The 19,900-nt window shown below is 41.4% G+C and overlaps 1 protein-coding gene across 6 annotated transcripts in view; it reads right to left on the bottom strand.

Annotated features, from left to right (window-relative positions):
• The window catches only part of CEP78 (centrosomal protein 78), a 59,550-nt gene that overhangs the window by 27,081 nt on the left and 12,569 nt on the right, over positions 1 to 19,900 (bottom strand). For 4 of the 6 annotated variants that reach the window (XM_045021640.1, XM_045021643.1, XM_045021641.1 and 1 more), the window contains 5 exons: positions 12,728 to 12,902; positions 10,579 to 10,692; positions 9,530 to 9,594; positions 4,944 to 5,052; positions 2,302 to 2,434 (listed from right to left, as the gene is read on the bottom strand). In XM_045021640.1, the coding sequence (XP_044877575.1) occupies positions 2,302 to 2,434; positions 4,944 to 5,052; positions 9,530 to 9,594; positions 10,579 to 10,692; positions 12,728 to 12,902 (596 nt within the window). The remainder of the gene's footprint in view (positions 1 to 2,301; positions 2,435 to 4,943; positions 5,053 to 9,529; positions 9,595 to 10,578; positions 10,693 to 12,727; positions 12,903 to 19,900) is intronic. The other 2 variants (XM_045021644.1, XM_045021645.1) reach the window with 1 other exon arrangement.

Raw genomic sequence — 19,900 nt, 5'->3', positions numbered from 1 at the left:
GCGGGAGCAGCGGACCTCCCGCGGGCATGACTGCGGAGGGTCCGCTGGTCGCTCGGCTGGACCTCCCACAGCTGCGGGCGGTTCGCTGGTCCGGCGGCTCCGGTTGAGTTGCCGCAGGCATGCCTGCGGGAGGTCCATCCGAGCCGCGGGACGAGCGCCCCCTCCGCAGGCATGACTGCGGCAGGTCCGCCAGCCCAGCCTGCCGCCCCCCCCGGCGGCAGGGAACACGCCCTACATTTTGCCGCCCTAGGCACCAGCTTGTTTTGCTGGTGCCTAGAGCCGCCCCTGGTGGTATCACAGGTAGGTAGGGCCAATCCCATTGAGGGCTTTAAGTATCATGAGAGAAACCCTGAACTGTATTCTATACTCATTGGGGAGCTAATGCAGAAAGCAGAGTCCCAGAATAATATGTTTACAGCAACCTTTGCTGTTATGTTTGTACCAGTTGCAGTTTTTCAATGTTTGTGGCTTCACCCTTAGACACAAGATGCAACAGAAGTCATGAATGCATAGATCTCTGTGGCCTGGTCTGTGCCCTCTGAAACACTTGTGCAGACCAACTGTCTTCAGTAGGTTAGCTCAGGTGTAACCAAAGCTGTTTGTAGTATGTCACACAATAGGCCTAAAAACTAGGCAGCAAGGCATCCCTCATGCTGATTGATGTAGCTAAACCACACTGAATTATGCAGCATCATTCATGAGCATCCAATTAACTTTTCAAGTTATGATTAAGTGTTAACACTTGTGGTTATGATTATGCTAGGGTAGTGGAAGTTCACATTTATTCTGCTATTGCCTGGAGTCAGTTGTGTCACCCAAGGTGGGGTGGTGGAAGAGGAGGAGGGCCAGGCAACTCCTGGCTATGCATGGCCATTACCTCCTCCTGCAAGCCTCTTCTAACCTGAGAAGAACTTTGGGCCATCTCACTGTTTGAGTCCCCAACTCTATCATTCTTCTAACCACAGACACAGTCTCCCATTCTGAGGAGCTGCTCAATTCCACTTATGTAGAGCAGATTACAAACTTCTGCATACCTTACCCTGCCTGGATGATGAGGTTCAACAAAGATCTTCCATCACCCAGATCCAGTGATCAATTTCTTGTGCCTTTACTGCTGTATCAATTGTGGAAGAATTTCCCACTCTGTCTTTTTAAAAGGTCGCAGAAAGTGAGCAGATGTGGGAAATACAATTAACTCCACATTAGGTGAAAAATACAGCAAATAAAAAGACAGGTAAATAAGCCAGGAAGGAAAGTAGTAAAGAAAGTGGCTGTTTTGTGAATCTGTGTGGCAAAAGCAGACCGATGGGAAAACATTACAAAAAGATAAATATGTTTATTTGTATGGTTGCATAAACTGATTGGAACTTAGTAAACAATTCTCTTGATGATGTACAAGAAAGAATAGTACCCTGCTCAGTCTCTTTCAGTTGTGTTAGCACTGCAGAGCTAAAAGGAGTAACAAGCATTAGAAAGTGTTGTCACTAATGCTAGGTGATATGACTCAACAAAAGGAATGGATCAGCTGAATTAGAAGGTACCAAATTCATGATCATTTTTTCAATAGCATTATTCATCTGCTTGGTTTAGAAAAACAATTATAATCTCTGAAATAGTCCATGTTTTTATTTTTAAAAAAGCCCTGTATAAAAAACAAAATCTATGTGCAGCTAAGTTTTAGAATTCTTTTGAAACATCCACGTTATAATTGCGTAGTTTAATTATTGCTGAAGAAGCTATCCAATTGCAGCTATGGGCAGACAAGTTACAAAATTCAAGAAACAGAAAGGATTATGAATGCAATGTAAAATCTGTTTTGTGTACTCTAATCTGTTTTTAAATGAGTACAGATACGAATTTACAGCAGGGGTGGGGAACCTACGGCCCATGGGCCGGATTCGGCCCCTTGCTCATTTTCATCCAGCCTGCAAGCCATACACGTTCAACTCACCCGCCGGGCGATGGGACAGAGGGCAGCATGGAAGCATGGGTCTGGAGCTGCAGCGGCAGGAGGGAAGCTCCGAGTCTCAGCGCCCCCCTGTGGGGTTGGAGTGGCGAACACCATCTGGCCCCGCTGCAGGGGGAAGCCCTGAGTCCCCACCGCCGAGCAAGTGAGTTGAACGAGTGTGCCCCGCCATTGTTTTTTTCAGTGGGTCAATGGCCCAACAACAACAAACAAAAAAAAAAAAGTTCCTCACCCCATTACAGTATGACCTCTGTAAACCACATTCACTTACTCTACTGTAATCCAAGATACAACATGCATATTCTGTTTTCTTACTCATGCTCTCAATACTTCACCTGCACCTCTTTGCACGCTCTGCAGTACGCCAAGGTAGGAAACCATAGGCACCTGGTGGTAATGGTTTTGGTGAATAGGTATCTTTATCAGATGGACTCTTTCCAGGGTGTATGGGCTTTTTAGATGCTAATCCTGTATCGTACAGCAGGGATAGGGAGGGAAGAGAGAGTTCATTACAGTTACAACATGGAGAGACAGCTAGAGTTAAGATTGCTTAGGCATTTCCATTTTAAGGATCCTCTTTCAGCTGCTCATAACTGTCTCAAACATACACCTTTCCAGCTGAAATTTTTCAGGGCAAGTTTCTGACTAAGAATGAACTTTTCGTTTTTGAATGCTTGAGTGAAAATAGCTCCAGTATTCTTCAGTACCAAGAGAGTGAGAATATATCCTTATACTCATTAGACCAGAGGCTGATTTAGCTTACAGTATGGACTGCACCACATTCCTAACTGTACAGCTAAGTGCCCACCCCACCTTTGGTCAACCATCAGTTAGAACCCAGCCAGACTCAAGAAGTGCTCATGAAGGTTATATCATTTACCTAGTGAAATGTCTGAATATGGAAATAAATTATTTAACTTTGAGTTATATTTCTCTGGAGGACATCCCATAATCCTGCTAATCTGGTGGAAGAGTAAAAGGACATAACTGATGTTGATGGGATTTCAAATTCCTGGTCACAGTTTAGCAAGTAACTAGGATTAAGAAGGGTTTTTTAAAAAAAAATTAGCAGCAGCAGGAATTTTCCTTCCCACCCTCACAACCACCTTTGAAACTGATTGTGCAGTTTGACTTATTATGCTTACCTCTGTGTCTCCAAATCACTGAAGCAAAGATTAAAAAAAGATAAACAGCCAAAGAAATGGAATTAAGTATGATTTTAGTAACTTTTAAAAATATTTATACTATCATGTGTTTCACTCATTAACCATGTTTAAGAGATACATATTCAAAATGAGAAATTTTTGAATAATGTATTCAAATTGGCAGGTTTACTTGCAGTAAAGAAGTGACAGGATTGCCATCTATATATAGAGCCAGATTCATCCTATCTTATGCTGGCAATGGAGTCTGCTATGGAACGCCTGAGACATGAAAAAACGAGACAACTATCTGCTGTCAAGCCTCCAAGAGCCATAGCAGTTGAAAAAGTGAGTAAAGTATGGTAAGGCCATCCTGGGAGGGAAGGAAAGGGTCTTGCTGATGCAGCACACATCATTCAGAGGTTCCCATGCTTATTTTACTTTTCTACTGATTGTGTGTTATTTGGTGTGACATGGGATCAGCAGAAGTAGGAATCTGAATCAGGTAGCAATGAGAGAATCTGGAGAAAACTTTTATATTTTAGGAAACACATAGAACATTGGGCAAATTTTAGCTATTCTAAAACACATTTTCAGGGCTGTTGGGTTTTTTTTTTTTTTGGTTTATTCTGCTTCATTTTAGATTGACTCTGGCATTCAGTTGTTGAATCCTGATCTTCAAAATTTCATCTGGTTTTCCATAAAGTGTTCTTCTCTGGCCACAGGGGATCACTGCTTATGCTGCTCCCAAATTACTGGATCTTTTGTTTTTGTATCTTTGGTCACTTCTCAGTTCATTCTGCATGAGCCTAAGTACACAATCTATTGAAAATATTGCTACCCTCTCAAACAGAAGAGGGAATGGAGCACCAAAAGCACTAATCCAGTGTACATGGAACAGAGAACTCACAAAGAATGTTACTAATTCTACCAAGCACCAGGAAAAAGGGGAAAGAAAGAATAAGGCCTGGCCTAGACACAGTTTTTGTACCAGTAGAAATATTTTGGTTAGGGTGTCAAATTTTACTGAAATAATTATATCAGTAGAATCCCCCATATGGGTACAATAATACTGGTATAACAGTGCTTCCTGGAAGAGGAATAAATGATACTGATAAAAGAACCTTTATGCAGATATAACTGCACTAGGGGGGCTTGTACTACTATGACTATACCAGTAAAGTTAAAGCAATACAAATTTGTGTGTTTAGACAAACCCTTAATGTGGCCTGGTCTCTTTTATGCCACCAACAGGAAGGAAGCAATGAAATTTGGCTGAAACAATTCATTTCTATTAAATTCAGTTTTCCCAAACTAAAAGAGGGGAAACTCTACAGCTGAGGTTTTTCTACCTATGTTCTACTAAGGAAAGTACCATTAGCTATGTCTAATGTCATCAACATAAAAGGTATCCCAGTTAATGACTAGAGTGATGATCAACATAAGAACAGAACAAGAGATCAGCAGCTAGTATTTTAAATTTGGGGGGTGGCTAGGGGCTAATTGTTTGTTTAAGAATGTATTTTCAATGGTTATTTCATAACCAAAAGCACTACATCTATTTTCCTCCCACCCGCTGTTCTTCTTCACAAAAAAATTCTATTTATTTTTCTCTCACTACTAAGATCAACATGTACAGTAAAATCAACATACAGAGCTGAAGTGTTTGTATAAAGTCAATGAAAACTGTGTCATTACAATTTGTATTTGCCATCCTCTTGGGACCAATTTCACTGCCTTCTTTCTAGACAGATGGGGTCATGTAGAAAGCAAGAACTGACAAGCTTAGAAATAACTTTCGATTTCTTTCAAAGAGAAAGGGAAGACAGTATTACCAATACGAATAGTAGCTTTTCCTTTCCGACCACTTCCTAGGACAATAGTTCTTTTTTTTGATTTAGGTTTGAGAACATCCTTTGAAGCAGGAGATGTCAGCCACTTGTACTAGAACATTAAATAAAAACAAAACAAAAAAACCCACAAAAATTTCAAAATGTTAACTTCATTTTAGTAACGGATATTTCAGAAGGTACTAGCTTTGGAGTTTCATAACTAATATGCTAAAGATTACTTTTCTATATTGAATATTTTATTTAATAAACTTCACTTATGTAGACTTGCTAACAATTTGAGTTTTCAATAATCAGGAATGAGTTAAAAATCTTCAAGATTTTTAGAGGGTGTGATCACTTATTATTTAACAAAATAATTTCCAACTTAATTGGATATAAATATAACATGATACTATCTGCAGGCAAATGTTCCCAGAACACCTCTAAAGCACCCCATCCAATTTTTCTTCCTCTGTGCAACAGTTCTCCTTTTATAGTAAGAAAAACAGCACATGCTCTGTAAAAAGGAAAAACTGGCACTTGCTTTCCATGCTCCCCTACAGCGCTGACTCGTAGGAATGTCTGGCTCCAGCCAAAGTTCTCCAGCATAATAAAGACTTTCTAGTAAGATATTATATTACAAATAAAATACAGCTTTTTTAAAAAAAGCATCAAGGTTTTTTTGTTTTTTTTCTCCAGTGCTTGCAGTGATGGGGCATGCCAATAGGGCACACTTATCTCAAGAATTCACACTAAAATTGAAGTGTACTGAGATCAAAGGAAAAGCTGTGCTTTGAATTTACTGTTTTCCTTCAAGGTGACACCACGCTGCTCTAGATGATTCTCAAAAAGGACTGGGTCTGACCAGTATTTTTCTAGATTTATATTCCAAGTATTTATTCCGGTGTTTTGTTTGCTTTTTAAAATATGTGTCTCCATGTTGTAGATATGATGACACTTGGAAGCCACTGGCTCCAAAAAGCTTGACATCAGTACAACAGCATTTGTCACATCAGAAAATCCTACCACCGCCCCCCATTGCGTAAAATTATTAAGAGCATTCTGGTAGGATTTTATGATTCTCTCTCTTAGTGTGGTGATTATCAGAAAAGAATGTTAATGTAAAAACAGCTTTGTCTTTCTCAGCTGATCTGCCTTCCTTGTATTGAGAGTCAGATTTACATACTTTATGGACAAAAATAAATACTTACAATTATGGGAAAGTTAACTGGATTCTAATCTGTCTCATGAGTCAACAGAAAAAGATTCTGCAAATGAGGCTTAATAAAGTAATAACAAAATACAAGCAAGAGTGAACATAGCTGGACTTTCAGAGTCCAGGTTGAATTTGCAGGTCTGACAGTTAGAAAGAGGGGCTACTTGCCATTTACAGTTGTTCTTGGAGAGTCACCTCTGCATTTTCACACTTGTATTCCCATTTTTGGGATATACTATCCCTGGTATTGAGATGTGGAATTGCTTTGAAAAGCTGTGTCTTTTGGGAGGTGCTTCATATAAGGGTGTGCAATCCCCAACTGTCTCAGTTCCTTCTCCCTAACCACAGAGGCCTGATGCTATATAGAACTATGGGTATGGCTACACTTACAAATCTGCAGCGCTGGTAGTTGCAGCGCTGGTCGTCCAGCTGTGCAGGGCCAGCGCTGATGTGTGGCCACACTCACAGCTACCAGCGCTGGTGTGTGGCCACATTTGCAGCATTTGCAGCGCTGTTGGGAGTGATGCATTATGGGCAGCTATCCCAGCATTCAAGTGGCAGCAACAGTGCTTTTCCAAAGAGGGGGGTGGGGTGGGGCGTAGTGTGACAGGGAGCGGGGGGAGAGAGAGAGAGTGGATTTTTGGAGCCAATACTGTGTGTTAGCTTCCTGACTTGAAAAATCAGAACATGTTCCCAATCCCTTACCCTTAACTCTTAACTGCAAACAGCCTGCAGCCAACACGACTCCCTTTTTCCCCTCTGCCCCCGCTGTTTCTGTCAAGCAAACACTCACTCCCTGCCTGCCTCATTATCTCATTTGATTGTTCACAGATTGATCACAGCAAACAGGAGCTGTGTTTGTAGATAAACAGCTCCGGGATCAACGGATCAACCAAGCTACGGAGCTCGGAGTTCACAACAAAACAAAGAGAGGCTGCATAACAAAACAAAGAGAGTAATTTATAAAAGCATTCTGGGATACATCCTTATACCCTGGAGGCCAATCACAGCGCTGGTGTGTGGCCACACTTGATGACCAGCGCTGCAGCACCAGCGCTGGAATCCTTATTCCCCATGCTGAGTGAGGTGTACGGCCAGCGCTGCAGCCAGGGAGTTGCAGCGCTGGAAGTGCCCTGCAGGTGTGGCCACTTACTAATTGAAGCGCTGGTGGAGGCTTTCCAGCGCTGCAACTCGCCAGTGTAGCCATACCCTATGAGACAGAAGAGAAAGTATGAAGAGAGAAGAAATACACAGATGTAACTCTTGAAGAACAACAGTCATGGTAAGTAATCTCCCTTTCTTCTTCAAGGTCTTGTGAGTCTTCCCACATGTGCGAGAGTAATACATAATGAGATCCACCAGCAGGACAGCGAGCTAGGAGTTTAGTTAAATATGGATTGTAGCATAAAAGTCTCCTAAACTAAGCACTGGAGCGCAATGTAAAATCCAAGGAATGGAGTTTAGTGAACACTTTCACCAGACACCAAGTTGCTGCTGTGCTTATCTTCATTAAGAGAACTTGCCTAACGCAATTATGCTGCTGTCATAACTATAAAGGGAAGGGTAACAAGCCTCCTGTATACAATTCTATAAAATCCCTCCTGGCCAGAGGCACCAAAATCCGTTTACCTGTAAACGGGTAAGAAGCTCAGGTAACCTGGCTGACATCTGACCCAAAGGACCAATAAGGGGACAAGATACTTTCAAATCTTGGAGGGGGAAGGCATTTGTTTGTGCTCTTTGTTTTGGGTGGTGTTCGCTCTTGGGACTAAGAGCGACCGGACATCAATCCATGTTCTCCAAATCTTTCTGCACAAGTCTCTCATATTTCAAACTCGTAAGTAACAGCCAGGCAAAGCATGTTAGTTTTATCTGTGTTTTCTCAACTCGTAAATGTTCCTTTTGCTAGAGGGTTTACCTCTGTTTACTGTAACTTTGAACCTGAGGCTAGAGGGGGTCCCTCTGGGCTCCTTGAATCTGATTAGCCTGTAAAGTTATTTCCATCCTGATTTTACAGAGATGAACTTTACCTTTTCTTTTATTAAAATTCTTCTTTTAAGAACCTGATTGATTTTTCATTGTTTTAAGATCTAAGGGTTTTGGAGCTGTGTTCACCAGGACTAATTGGTGAGGGTATACTCTCAAACCTACCAAGGAAAAGGGGTGTAAGGACTTGGGGGGGAGGAATTAGTCTCAAATCTACCCAGGATAGGAGGTGTTAGGGACTTGGGAAATATTTGGGGGAAGGCAGAGTTCCAAGTGGCTCTCCCCTAAGATTTGGAACATGCTTGGTGGTGGCAGCTTACTGTTAACCTAAGCTGGTAAATAAGCTTAGGGGGTCTTTCATGCGGGTCCCCACATCGGTACCCTAAAGTTCAGAGTGGGGAAGGAACCCTGACAGCCGCATTGGCTCTCCTGGACTGTGTATTTTATAGCAGGGTGTGCTGGTTTCCTACCTGAGATGTAACAATGTTTCATACATCTCCTAATCCAATGATAGCCTCTAGTAAACAGGTCCCTGACATCTCCCCAAATACTACAAATAACCTACTGGATTGTATAAAAGGTTTGGTATTTTCCAAGTAAGAGAAGAACATCCTATTTACACTTGGGGTCGGGAAACAAGATTCCCATTGGTGGGAATGGGGTCTGGAGAAGAACATAGGGAGAGAAATACATTGTGCTAGGTACCAATCTGAGAACACCTTACGCATGAAACTGGGATGGGGCCTCATAATGCCTTTAACTTTGTGTAGCACAGTACAAGATGGTGTGGCCATCAAAGCTGATGGCTGTCCAAAAGGGTACCAGTGAGATAAAAAGATATCCAATAACTGTACAGCAGGCACACAATGGACATATGCAATCACTCGAAGAAGAATTTTTAATTCACTGATTTAAAAAAACAACATATTTTTAGGCTGTTATTTAGGTGTTATTTTCCTAACCTAGGGAATTAGGAACACAAACAAAGAACTGCTTTACTGAGACATTAAGGTTGACCAATTAAAGACCACTAAACATCAGGACTTCCAGAAGATACAGAACTTCCAACAGCATTTTTAACTTGGTCATTTTGTACATATGCACCGTTTTCTATTTTTCTTATTAAATATCTAATTCCTGTTTTATTAGTTTACATTGTAAAATACATAAGATATACAGGATGTTCAATGTGGCATAGTTAATGCTGCTGCTGGCGCTTTAACTTTTGCATTTTCTAAACTGCAACCTGAACATACACTTAATTTAATATTAAATAAAAACAGTTATACTAATCTGTACAGAATCACATGGTGTCATATCATCATGGTTTGTTTTAAATCCAAATACAGACAAACAAAAAAGTCATTCCAGAATGCCTGAAACATACCTCTGAACTGGCACTGTTTCCATTCATGAGAACTCTTTCAATAAGTTTTTTCATCAAAGTGTGATCTAGAGTGAAAACAAAAATAAATTCATTTCATTAATTTCAAAATTAAATTATTTTTGATAAAATATTCATTAGGGCTGTCAAGCGATTTAAAAAAATTGTGATTAATCATGCTGTTAAACAATAATAAAATACCATATATTTAAACATTTTTGAAAGTTTTCTACATTTTGAAATATACTGATTTCAATCACAACACAGAATACAAAGTACAGTTCTCACTTTCTATTTATTTTTGATTACAAGTATTTGCACTGTAAAAACCCCCAAAAGAAATAGCATCAGAGGGGTAGCCATGTTAGTCTGTATCCACAAAAACAACGAGGAGTCCGGTGGCACCTTAAAGGCTAACAGATTTATTTGGGCATAAGCTTTCATGGGTAAAACCCCCACTTCTTCAGATGCATGGAGTGAAAATTACAGATGCAGGCATAAATATACTGACACATGACAAATATATTGACACACTCCCTTCTCTTCATGTGTCAGTATATTTATGCCATCATCTGTAATTTTCACTCCATGCCAAAGAAATAGTATTTTTCAATTCACCTAACACAAGTACTGCAGTGCAATATTTCTTTTATAATTTTTACAGTGCAAATATTTGTAATAAAAAATAATGTACACTGATTTCAATTATAACAGAGAATACAATATATATGAAAAATGTAGAAAAAATCCAAAATATTTATTAAATTTCAATTATTATTCTATTGTTTAATAGTGCAATTAAAACTGTGATTAATTGCGATTAATTTTTTTGAGTTAATCGCGTGAGTTTACTGCAATTAAATTGACAGCCTTTATATTTACGCAAATAGAGCGAGATAAAACAAGTCAACATCTCCCTTTATTTAAAACATACTTGGCAAATATTCAGTAAAATCTGGTTTAATTTTTCTGAAAATGCTACATTTTTAGAAGTTATAAATGAAAAATCTTTGTTTTTTAATCAGAATGGAAGGATAGATAAAAGTACATACCAATTAATGGATTTTTTCTTACATCCAATATTACTAGAGTTGTATTAGTTTGAAAAGCATCTAACAATGATTTTGCCCCATCGTTGGAAATTCCACACTGCTGCATGTCAAGTGCTGAAATGTTTAAAAAGATTAAACATTACTCGGTTGCATCACTTGAACCAATAATTCAAATAATTAATCTATCCATAATGAAAACATCCACATGCATGTACCTAAGAGTCTTGCAAGTAACCAATAAATAAATAAATAAATAAATAGTATTCTCAGCTCTACCCAAGGGAGAGCTAAGGTAATATTTTAAATGCAGGATGGAGATTAACATTTAAGATGTAGCTGCTGGCAGTGTTCCCTCTAATTTTTCCCCCACCATGTGCGGAATTAATTTTGTTATGTACACCAATATGGAGGCGATGTGTTACACATCGCCTCCATATTGGTGCACATAACAAAATTCATGTGGTGGGAGAGGAGCTGAGGGGTTCAGAGTTTGGGAGGGGGCTCTGGGGTGGGGCCACGGATGAGGGGCTTGGGGTGCAGTCTGTCCTGGGAAGATAGGACTCCCCGCCATAGCAGCACCTGGGCTGGGGGGAAGGGGAGCTTCTCCCTGCTGTAGCAGTTCCGGGGCTGGGGCCATGGGATAGGCGGCTCTCCCACAGCCGCGGCAGGTCCGAACCAGGCTGGGTTGAGGCTGGGGAAGGGGCGCATGTCCCCTAGATGCGGCAGCTCTGTGGCTGGGCTGGGTCCGGGGCTGGTGGAGAGGCATCTCTCCTGGCCACTGCCCTGAGTGCCTGCGCAGTGCTTAATAGGAAGCTTAGAAGAAACTTAGGCTGCTGGACAAACATGAAAGAAAATAAATATTTGTGAATAGAAAAAGGATTGCTCTTTAAAAAGTTTTTAAAATACTGAAATATCAGCAGAATTTAAAGGCTTATGTTTAAATCCAGAATACTCTTGACTAGAATGTCTCTTTTTCACTAAATGATAGCAGTTGTACAATATTTCTAAACATTTAAAACTAAATTAAAAATCCCTACCACATCATCTCATACACTCAGTTATCTTTATGATTGGTTTTGAAAATTGCTAACTTGAACAGCAGTGAAGCAAGGTCTAATATGCAAGGCAATATTAAATGTAATGGTGCTGAACACCAACCAACAGCTGCTGGGAGAAAATAAATAAATTCAATAACTTAGATTTTAAATACTGGCTTCAGTATTTCACAGGGGAAAAACTACAACCACATCACTATGAAGATAACTATACTATCCAATACTTTTAAACTTGCTGTAGCTTTGCCATTTCTTGCAATATTCCTTCATGTTGTACAGCCACAGTATTTTCCCAGATGTGGTCCACAGTCAAACATACTGAAAGGTAAAATAAATTCTACAACCAATAAATTACTCCAGATTACAGAGCTGTAAGAAAGCCAAGACATCTGGAATTCTATAGCCACCTTAGGGTTTATGTACAGTAGATGAAGACCCTTATAAGATTGCCACCAAAATTTGTTCAGAAGTTTCACAAAATTACAGTTACCAAAATTAGAATTAAATACCAAGCAGCGTCTAACTAATCACCATGAAAACATTATTTCTTCCTCTATAAAACCTCTCCACATATCGGCTACTAGCTTTATATTTTGTAACTGTTATCCCTAGCTTGTTAAATACTTAAACTTAAAAATGTATTACCTATACAGCTCTTACAGATGCAAATCAGCTACTGTTAAGACTACTTCTAATGTGCCTTAGAAGCAGGGTGACCACACGTCTCGTTTTGGCTGGGAAAGTCCACTTTTTAAGCCCTGTCCCAGGAGGTCTCGATTTTTTTGGCATAACTGGGAATTTGTCCCATTTGCTCTTGCCATCTGATCATCAGTTATCAAGAGCAAATGGAACAAATGCCCAGTTTTGCCAAAAAAGTGGGGCATGCCTCCCACTGGGACATGGAGGAATGTTCAGGGTGTGGGAGGACAGGGGGGGGGGGGAAGAGAGGGAGAGAAAGAGAGCAGCAACACCAGCCCCGAACAGCAGGCCTCGGGTGAGCACTGACACTCACTCAAGCTCCTCCCGGTCTCCTGTTTTACCTTTGGGAAATATGGTCACCCTACTTAGAAGCACAAAACAATTTTTTACAATACCTTTCAGCCACAGGTCCTCTCCAAGACATTCTGCAAAGGCTCTAGCCCCTCGATCACCAACAAGTGTATTGCAGTTGAGAGTGATACGTCTCAAACCTGCCATGCAGTCAAGATCAGGTCTCCTATAGCGTAGACTTTCAGCCCAAGCTTCACCATGTCTTTTCATTGCCTGATGCTTTGAAAACAGAACAAGTTAACATTAGTGGTGAGGTGAAGCCATCAACACTGATGCAAAAAAGATTAATTACAATAATGATTCAATTACAATTACTATTATTGAAATGAAATAAAACCTAACTACAATGTTACTGAATTGAAGAAATACACACAATCATGCTCTTACACATTAACTCTCATTCTTATTACTGATAAATTATTTTAAGGAAGTAAAATATAAACCAGGTTCAGAGAATTCCTTAGGAATATCCCTGCCTGCCTGTTATCAAGCAGGGACAGATATAGCCTCTTTCACACTTGTGTCTTAACTAACAGACACTCGCTAAAATGTTTTGTTTCTTATTATTTTCACAAAGACCAACACTTCAGTTTAAACACACCGTATAGTTCTACCATATTCTCTTCTATTACTCAAAAAATATTTAAATAGTTTTAATCATTATGAGCTTGTAATGTTCACTGTAAGTCTTGAATTGCAAACTTGATTTGCTCATTAAACCAAGAAACACAGGGCTGGAAGGGACCTCAAAGGGTCATCTACCTCACCCTCCCCAGCAGAAGGATTGGCTACCTAGACCATCCCTGAGAGATGTTTGTCTAACCTGTCCTTAAACACCAATGGCAGGGATTCCACAGCCCCAAGGTAACCAGTTCCAGAGCTTAACATTCCTTATAGTTAGAAAGTTATTCCTAATATCCAACCTAAATCTTCCTTGCAGAAAATTAGACTGATTACTTCTTGTCCAACCCTCACTAAACATGGAGAACAACTGTTCGTCCTCTTTATAATAACCTTACACATATTTGAAGACCATTACCTGGTCCCCTCTCAGTCGTACCTTCTCAAGACTAAACATGGCCAATTCTTTCAATCTTCTCATAGGTCATGTTATCTAAACCTCTTATGTTTCTTGATCTCCTCTGGACTTTCTTCAATTGGCCCACACCCTTCTTAAAGTATACTGCCCAAAACTGGATGCAGTTCTCCAGGTGAGATGTTACCAGTGCCAAATGTCATTCTTGTGTATGACATTCCTGTTTAAATATCCCTGAATGACACTTGCCTTTTTCTGCAACAGTATCATATTGTTGACTAATATCCAATTTGTGATCCACTATAACCTCAGTCTTTTTTCTGCAATACAACTGCCTAGCCAGTTATTCCCCACTTTATATTTGTGCATTTGATTTTGCCTTCCTTAGTGCAGTACCTTACAACTGTCTGAATTTTATCTTGCTGATTTTACGCCAATTCTTCAAATTTATCAAGATCGTTTTGAATTCTAATCCTGTTCGTCGAAGCTCTTGCAACCTCTCCCAGCTTGGTATCATTCGCAAATTTTATGAGCATTACTCTCTGCTCCATCATCCAAGTCATTTATGAAAATACATTACAAACAAAAAAACACAGGCCAGATCCCTGCAGGACTCCATTTGATATGTCCTCCTACTTTGACTGAAAATCACTGGTAACTGCCCTTTGAGAAAGGTCTTTCATATACATGTAACATACCTAATGCAAAAACCGCAAAAGCAAGGAAGAGATAAGCCATCTAGCAAGTTTATAGCTTCTTCGCCTTCTCTCAGAGACACAGATTTCCCAAACAGCACACCCACCATATACCACTCAGCATTGCTGGGTAGACAGGGAACAGTGTCATTCTTCATGTCCTACTATTGTTTTAAAAACCAAAATTTATAGTACAAAGGAAAACAACAATTAAGCCTCAGAACTGGCATTCTAGAACTTTTAAGGTAGGTGCTCATGTTTTTCCATCAGTAAAATGATACCAGCCCCACAACTGTCTTCATGAATAAAGACTTTTTATAAAGACTTCTTCCTGGGAAGCAGTAACTCAGAGACTTCAGGGTCACAGTGGACAATCAAATGAACACGAGCTTCCAGTTCAGCACTGTGGCGAAAGGCCTAATATGATCCTTGAAGGCATAAACAGGTGGATCTCAAGTAGGAATACAGAAATGATATTACTTCTGTATTTGGGACTGGTGTGACTACTGTAGAATACTGCATCCAATTCTGATGTCTGCAATTGAAGAAGGATGTTGATATATTGGAGCAGGGTCAAAAAGCCACGAGAATTATTAAAGTACTGGAAAACATGTTTCAGAATGATTGAGCTTCTTGAGTCTATTATTTAGCTCAACAAAGAGAAAGTTAAGGGGTGACTTGATTAGAGTCTATATGTACCTACATGGGATACAGGTGCTTGATAATGGGATCTTTAATCTAGCAAAGGCAGAACAAGATCCAATAACTGCAAACTGAAGCTAGACAAATCGAACTGGAAATAAGGCACATAATTTTTAAGGGTAATTAATCCTTGAAAAAAATGTACCAAGGGTTGTGGAGGAGTCATCATCATTGGCTATTTATTTATTTATTTATTTATTCTTTAAATATAACAGAGATGACAAAGAAAAGAAAGGTATCTAACTTGGAATAGAGAGACATTATCAGATTATACAAGATAGGTAATACAAGTAAAATCAAACTATTCTCCAGAATCACTTCTTTAGAAAGGGGGGGGGGGGGAGGAGAGAGAGAAAAAAGAAGCAAAAGAAGGAAAGAAGGGTATTGAAAGTGAAGAGAGGACCAAAGAAAAGCTTGAAAGGTAAGTAAAAAAGAATAAGAGAAAAATGATAGAACAGAGAGGAAAGGATAGCGTGGGGGGGGGGGGGGAATACAAGAGGTGGAAGGAATAAAAGAGGAGCGGTAGCTATGGTCTTGGAGGGCACTGCAAACAAGGTTCCCCACAGGGAATTAAATTGATTATTCCAATACTTCCAAAAATGCAGACCATATATCTATACGTTCATCTTGGTTGTTACTATTGCAAATATTATTTATTGCACTGCCGGCAGGCCAACCACATCAGAGTACCAATCTTTGGTAGCTGGGCACCTTAGGAACTTCTACCATTGTAGAATTAGACATTTGGCTATGATCAAAGTTTCTCAAAGGATTTCAGTTTCCAAGACAAATTGCATAGGTGAGGAAAGGGCATGAAGGAATCATTTTCAATTACGTGGTGTATGCTCAAAATCTCTTTTTAATCCTATCAGGCCAAAGAACAGGTCTATGGGCAGTTACATTTTTCAAGTTATCCCAAATTAAAGACAATGTAATAAAGGATGATATTTAAACTCAGAAGCAACCACACACCAGGCTTTCCTAGCAGCAAAACTGTGACTGATTTCTCCCTAAAGAAAGGGTAGAAGTCTAAGGGTACGTCTTCACTACCCGCCATATCGGCGGGTAGCAATCGATTTCTCGGAGTTCGATATATCGCGTCTCATCTAGACGCGATACATCGAACTCCAAACGCGCTCAGTTCGGGACTATTTAGAAAAGCTGGATGAGCACAAGTCCATGGGGCCGGATGCACTGCATCCGAGGGTGCTAAAGGAGTTGGCCGATGAGATTGCAGAGCCATTGGCCATTATCTTTGAAAAATCATGGCGATCGGGGGAGGTCCCGGATGACTGGAAAAAAGCTAATGTAGTGCCCATCTTTAAAAAAGGGAAGAAGGAAGATCCAGGGAACTACAGGCCAGTCAGTCTCACCTCAGTCCCTGGAAAAATCATGGAACAGGTCCTCAAGGAATCAATTCTGAACCACTTAAAGGAAGGGAAAGTGATCAGGAACAGTCAGCATGGATTCACCAAGGGCAAGTCATGCCTGACTAACCTAATTGCCTTCTACGATGAGATAACCGGCTCTGTGGATGAGGGGAAAGCAGTGGATGTGCTATTTCTGGACTTTAGCAAAGCTTTTGATACAGTCTCCCACAGTATTCTTGCCAGCAAGTTAAAGAAGTATGGGCTGGATGAATGGACGGTAAGGTGGATAGAAAACTGGCCAGATGGTCGGGCTCAACGGGTAGTGATCAATGGTTCCATGTCTAGTTGGCAGCCGGTATCAAGTGGAGTGCCCCAAGGGTCGGTGCTGGGGCCGGTTTTGTTCAATATCTTCATTAACGATCTGGAGGATGGTGTGGACTGCAACCTTAGCAAGTTTGCAGATGACACTAAACTGGGAGGAGTGGTTGATACGCTGGAGGGTAGGGATAGGATACAGAGGGACCTACACAAATTAGAGGATTGGGCCAAAATAAATATGATGAGGTTCAACAAGGACAAGTGCAGAGTCCTGCACTTAGGACGGAAGAATCCTATGCACTGCTACAGACTAGAGACCGAATGGCTGGGCAGCAGTTCTGCAGAAAAGGACCTAGGGGTTACGGTGGACGAAAAGCTGAATATGAGTCAACAGTGTGCCCTTATTGCCAAGAAGGCAAATGGCATTTTGGGTTGTATAAGTAGGGGCATTTCCAGCAGATCGAGGGATGTGATCATTCCCCTCTATTCAGCACTGGTGAGGCCTCATTTGGAGTACTGTGTCCAGTTTTGGGCCCCACACTACAAGAAGGATGTGGATAAATTGGAGAGAGTCCAACAGAGGGCAACAAAAATGATTAGGGGGCTGGAGCACATGACTTATGAGGAGAGGCTGAGGGAACTGGGATTGTTTAGCCTGCAGAAGAGAAGAATGAGGGGGGATTTGATAGCTGCTTTCAACTACCTGAAAGGGGGTTCCAAAGAGGATGGATCTAGACTGTTCTCAGTGGTAGAAGATGACAGAACAAGGAGTAATGGTCTCAAGTTGCAGAGGGGGAGGTTTAGGTTGGACATTAGGAAAAACTTTTTCACTAGTAGGGTGGTGAAGAACTGGAATGGGTTACCTAGGGAGGTGGTGGAATCTCCTTCCTTAGAGGTTTTTAAGGTCAGGCTTGACAAAGCCCTGACTGGGATGATTTAGTTGGGTTTGGTTCTGCTTTGAGCAAGGGGTTGGACTAGATGACCTCCTGAGGTCCCTTCCAACCCTGAGATTCTATGATTCTATGAACTCCGGAACTCCACCACCACGAACGGCGGTGGCGGAGTTGACGGGGGAGCCGCGGACGTCGATCCCGCGCCGTGAGGACGGGTAAGTAGTTCGAACTAAGGTAGTTCGACTGTAGATGAAGTTGCATACCTTAGTTCGACACCCCCCCCAGTGTAGACCAGGCCTAAGTTTGGGACTAATTCTGGTGGTAGTGGGATGACAATTCCCTCCTCCATGCACAACTGGGGCTGGAGAAGATGGGAATTAATATGAGAACTGAAAGGTGGGTAAGGAACTGATTAAAGGGGAGACTAAAGGGGATCATGATGAAAGATGAACTGTCAGGAAGGAGGGTCATTACTAGTGGAATTCTTCAGGGATCATTCATGGGACCACTCATTTAATATTTTCATTAATGACTTGGCACAAAAAGTGGGAGCGTGTCAATAAAATATGCATATGACACACAGTTGGGAGGTATTGCTGGTATGGAGGAGGAGTGGAATATCACACAAGAAGATTTGGATGACCTTGAAAACAGGAGTAATAAAAATGGGATGAAAACTAATAGTACTAAGTGCAAAGTCATGCACTTAGGGACTAACAACAAGACTTATCAATGACAGAGGAGGGACAGAGGAGGAGAAAAGGCTGGGTGTCTTGGTCAATTATAGGATGACTATGAGCTGCCAAGATCATGTGGCTGTAAAAGAGGCAAATGCAATCCTACAATGTATCAAGTGAGGTATTTCCAGTAGAGTTAGGGAAGTGTATTACTACTATACAAGGCATGGGTGAGACCTCATCTAGAATACTGTGTGCTATTCTGGTCTCCCATGTTTAAGAAAGAAATTCAAACTGGTCCAGAGAAGGGCTACTAGGAGGATCAGAAGAATGGAGGAGGAGGGTGGCTTGTTTAGCCTAGCCCAGTTGTTCTCAATCTTTTGTACTGGTGACCCTTTTCACATAGCAAGCCTCTCAGTGCGAACCCCCCTTAAATATATTGAAAAGTGTTTTTAAATTTATACCACCATTATAAATGCTGGAGGCAAAGCAGGGTTTGGAATGGAGGCTGACAGCTCGTGACCCCTCTCATGTAATAACCTCACAACCCCCTGAGAGGTCCCAACCCCCAGTTTGAGAACCTCTAGCCCAGGGGTCGGCAACCGGTGGCTCGCGGCTCGTCAGGGTAAGCAACCTGGCGGGCCGGCCCGGTTTGTTTATCTGCCGCGTCGGCAAGTTCGGCCGATCGCGGCTCCCACTGGCCGCGGTTCGCGGTCCCAGGCCAATGCGGGAGGCGGAAGCCGCGGCCAGAACATCCCTCGGTTCGCGCCGCTTCCTGTCTCCCGCATTGGCCTGGGACCGCGAACAGTGGGAGCCGCGATCGGCCGAACTTGCCGACGCGGCAGATAAACAAACCGGGCCAGCCCGCCAGGTTGCTTACCCTGACGAGCCGCGAGCCACCGGTTGCCGACCCCTGGGCTAGCCTAACCAAATGAAGGCTAAGGGGAGATGTGATTATTCCTCTGATATATTTATAGAGAGCAAACACCAGGGAGGGAGAGAAGTAATTTAAGTTAAGGGCCAGTACTGGCACAAGAACAAATGGATATAAGCAGGCCATCAACAAGTTTAGGCTTAAAATTAGACAAAAGTTTCTAACCATCAAAGGAGTAAAGTTCCAAGGAGAATAATGGGGACAAAATCCTAACTGGCTTCAAGACTGAGCTTAATAAGTTTATGGAGGAGATGGTATGATGAGGTTGCCTACAGTGGCAGATGGCCCAGACGCAATTGCTATTAGCAAATATCTCCAACAGTCAGAGATGGATCACCAGAGGGGGAGGGCTTTGAGTTATTACAGAGAACTCTTTTCTAGATGTCTAGCTGGTGGGTCTCACCCATGTGCTCAGGGACTAACTAATCACTGTATTTGGAGTTGGGAAGGATTTCCCCCCCATATCAAATAGGCAGAGATCCTTATGGTTTTTCATTTGCCTCTGCATCATGGGGGCCCGGGTCACTTGCTGGATTGAACTAGAGTGAATGATGGATTTCTCTGTAACACGAAGTCTTTACATCAAGATTTG

This window comes from Mauremys mutica, chromosome 6 (genome assembly GCF_020497125.1).
Source record: "Mauremys mutica isolate MM-2020 ecotype Southern chromosome 6, ASM2049712v1, whole genome shotgun sequence".
Classification (NCBI taxonomy): domain Eukaryota; kingdom Metazoa; phylum Chordata; order Testudines; family Geoemydidae; genus Mauremys; species Mauremys mutica.
This window is presented reverse-complemented; position numbering and strand designations above follow the sequence as displayed.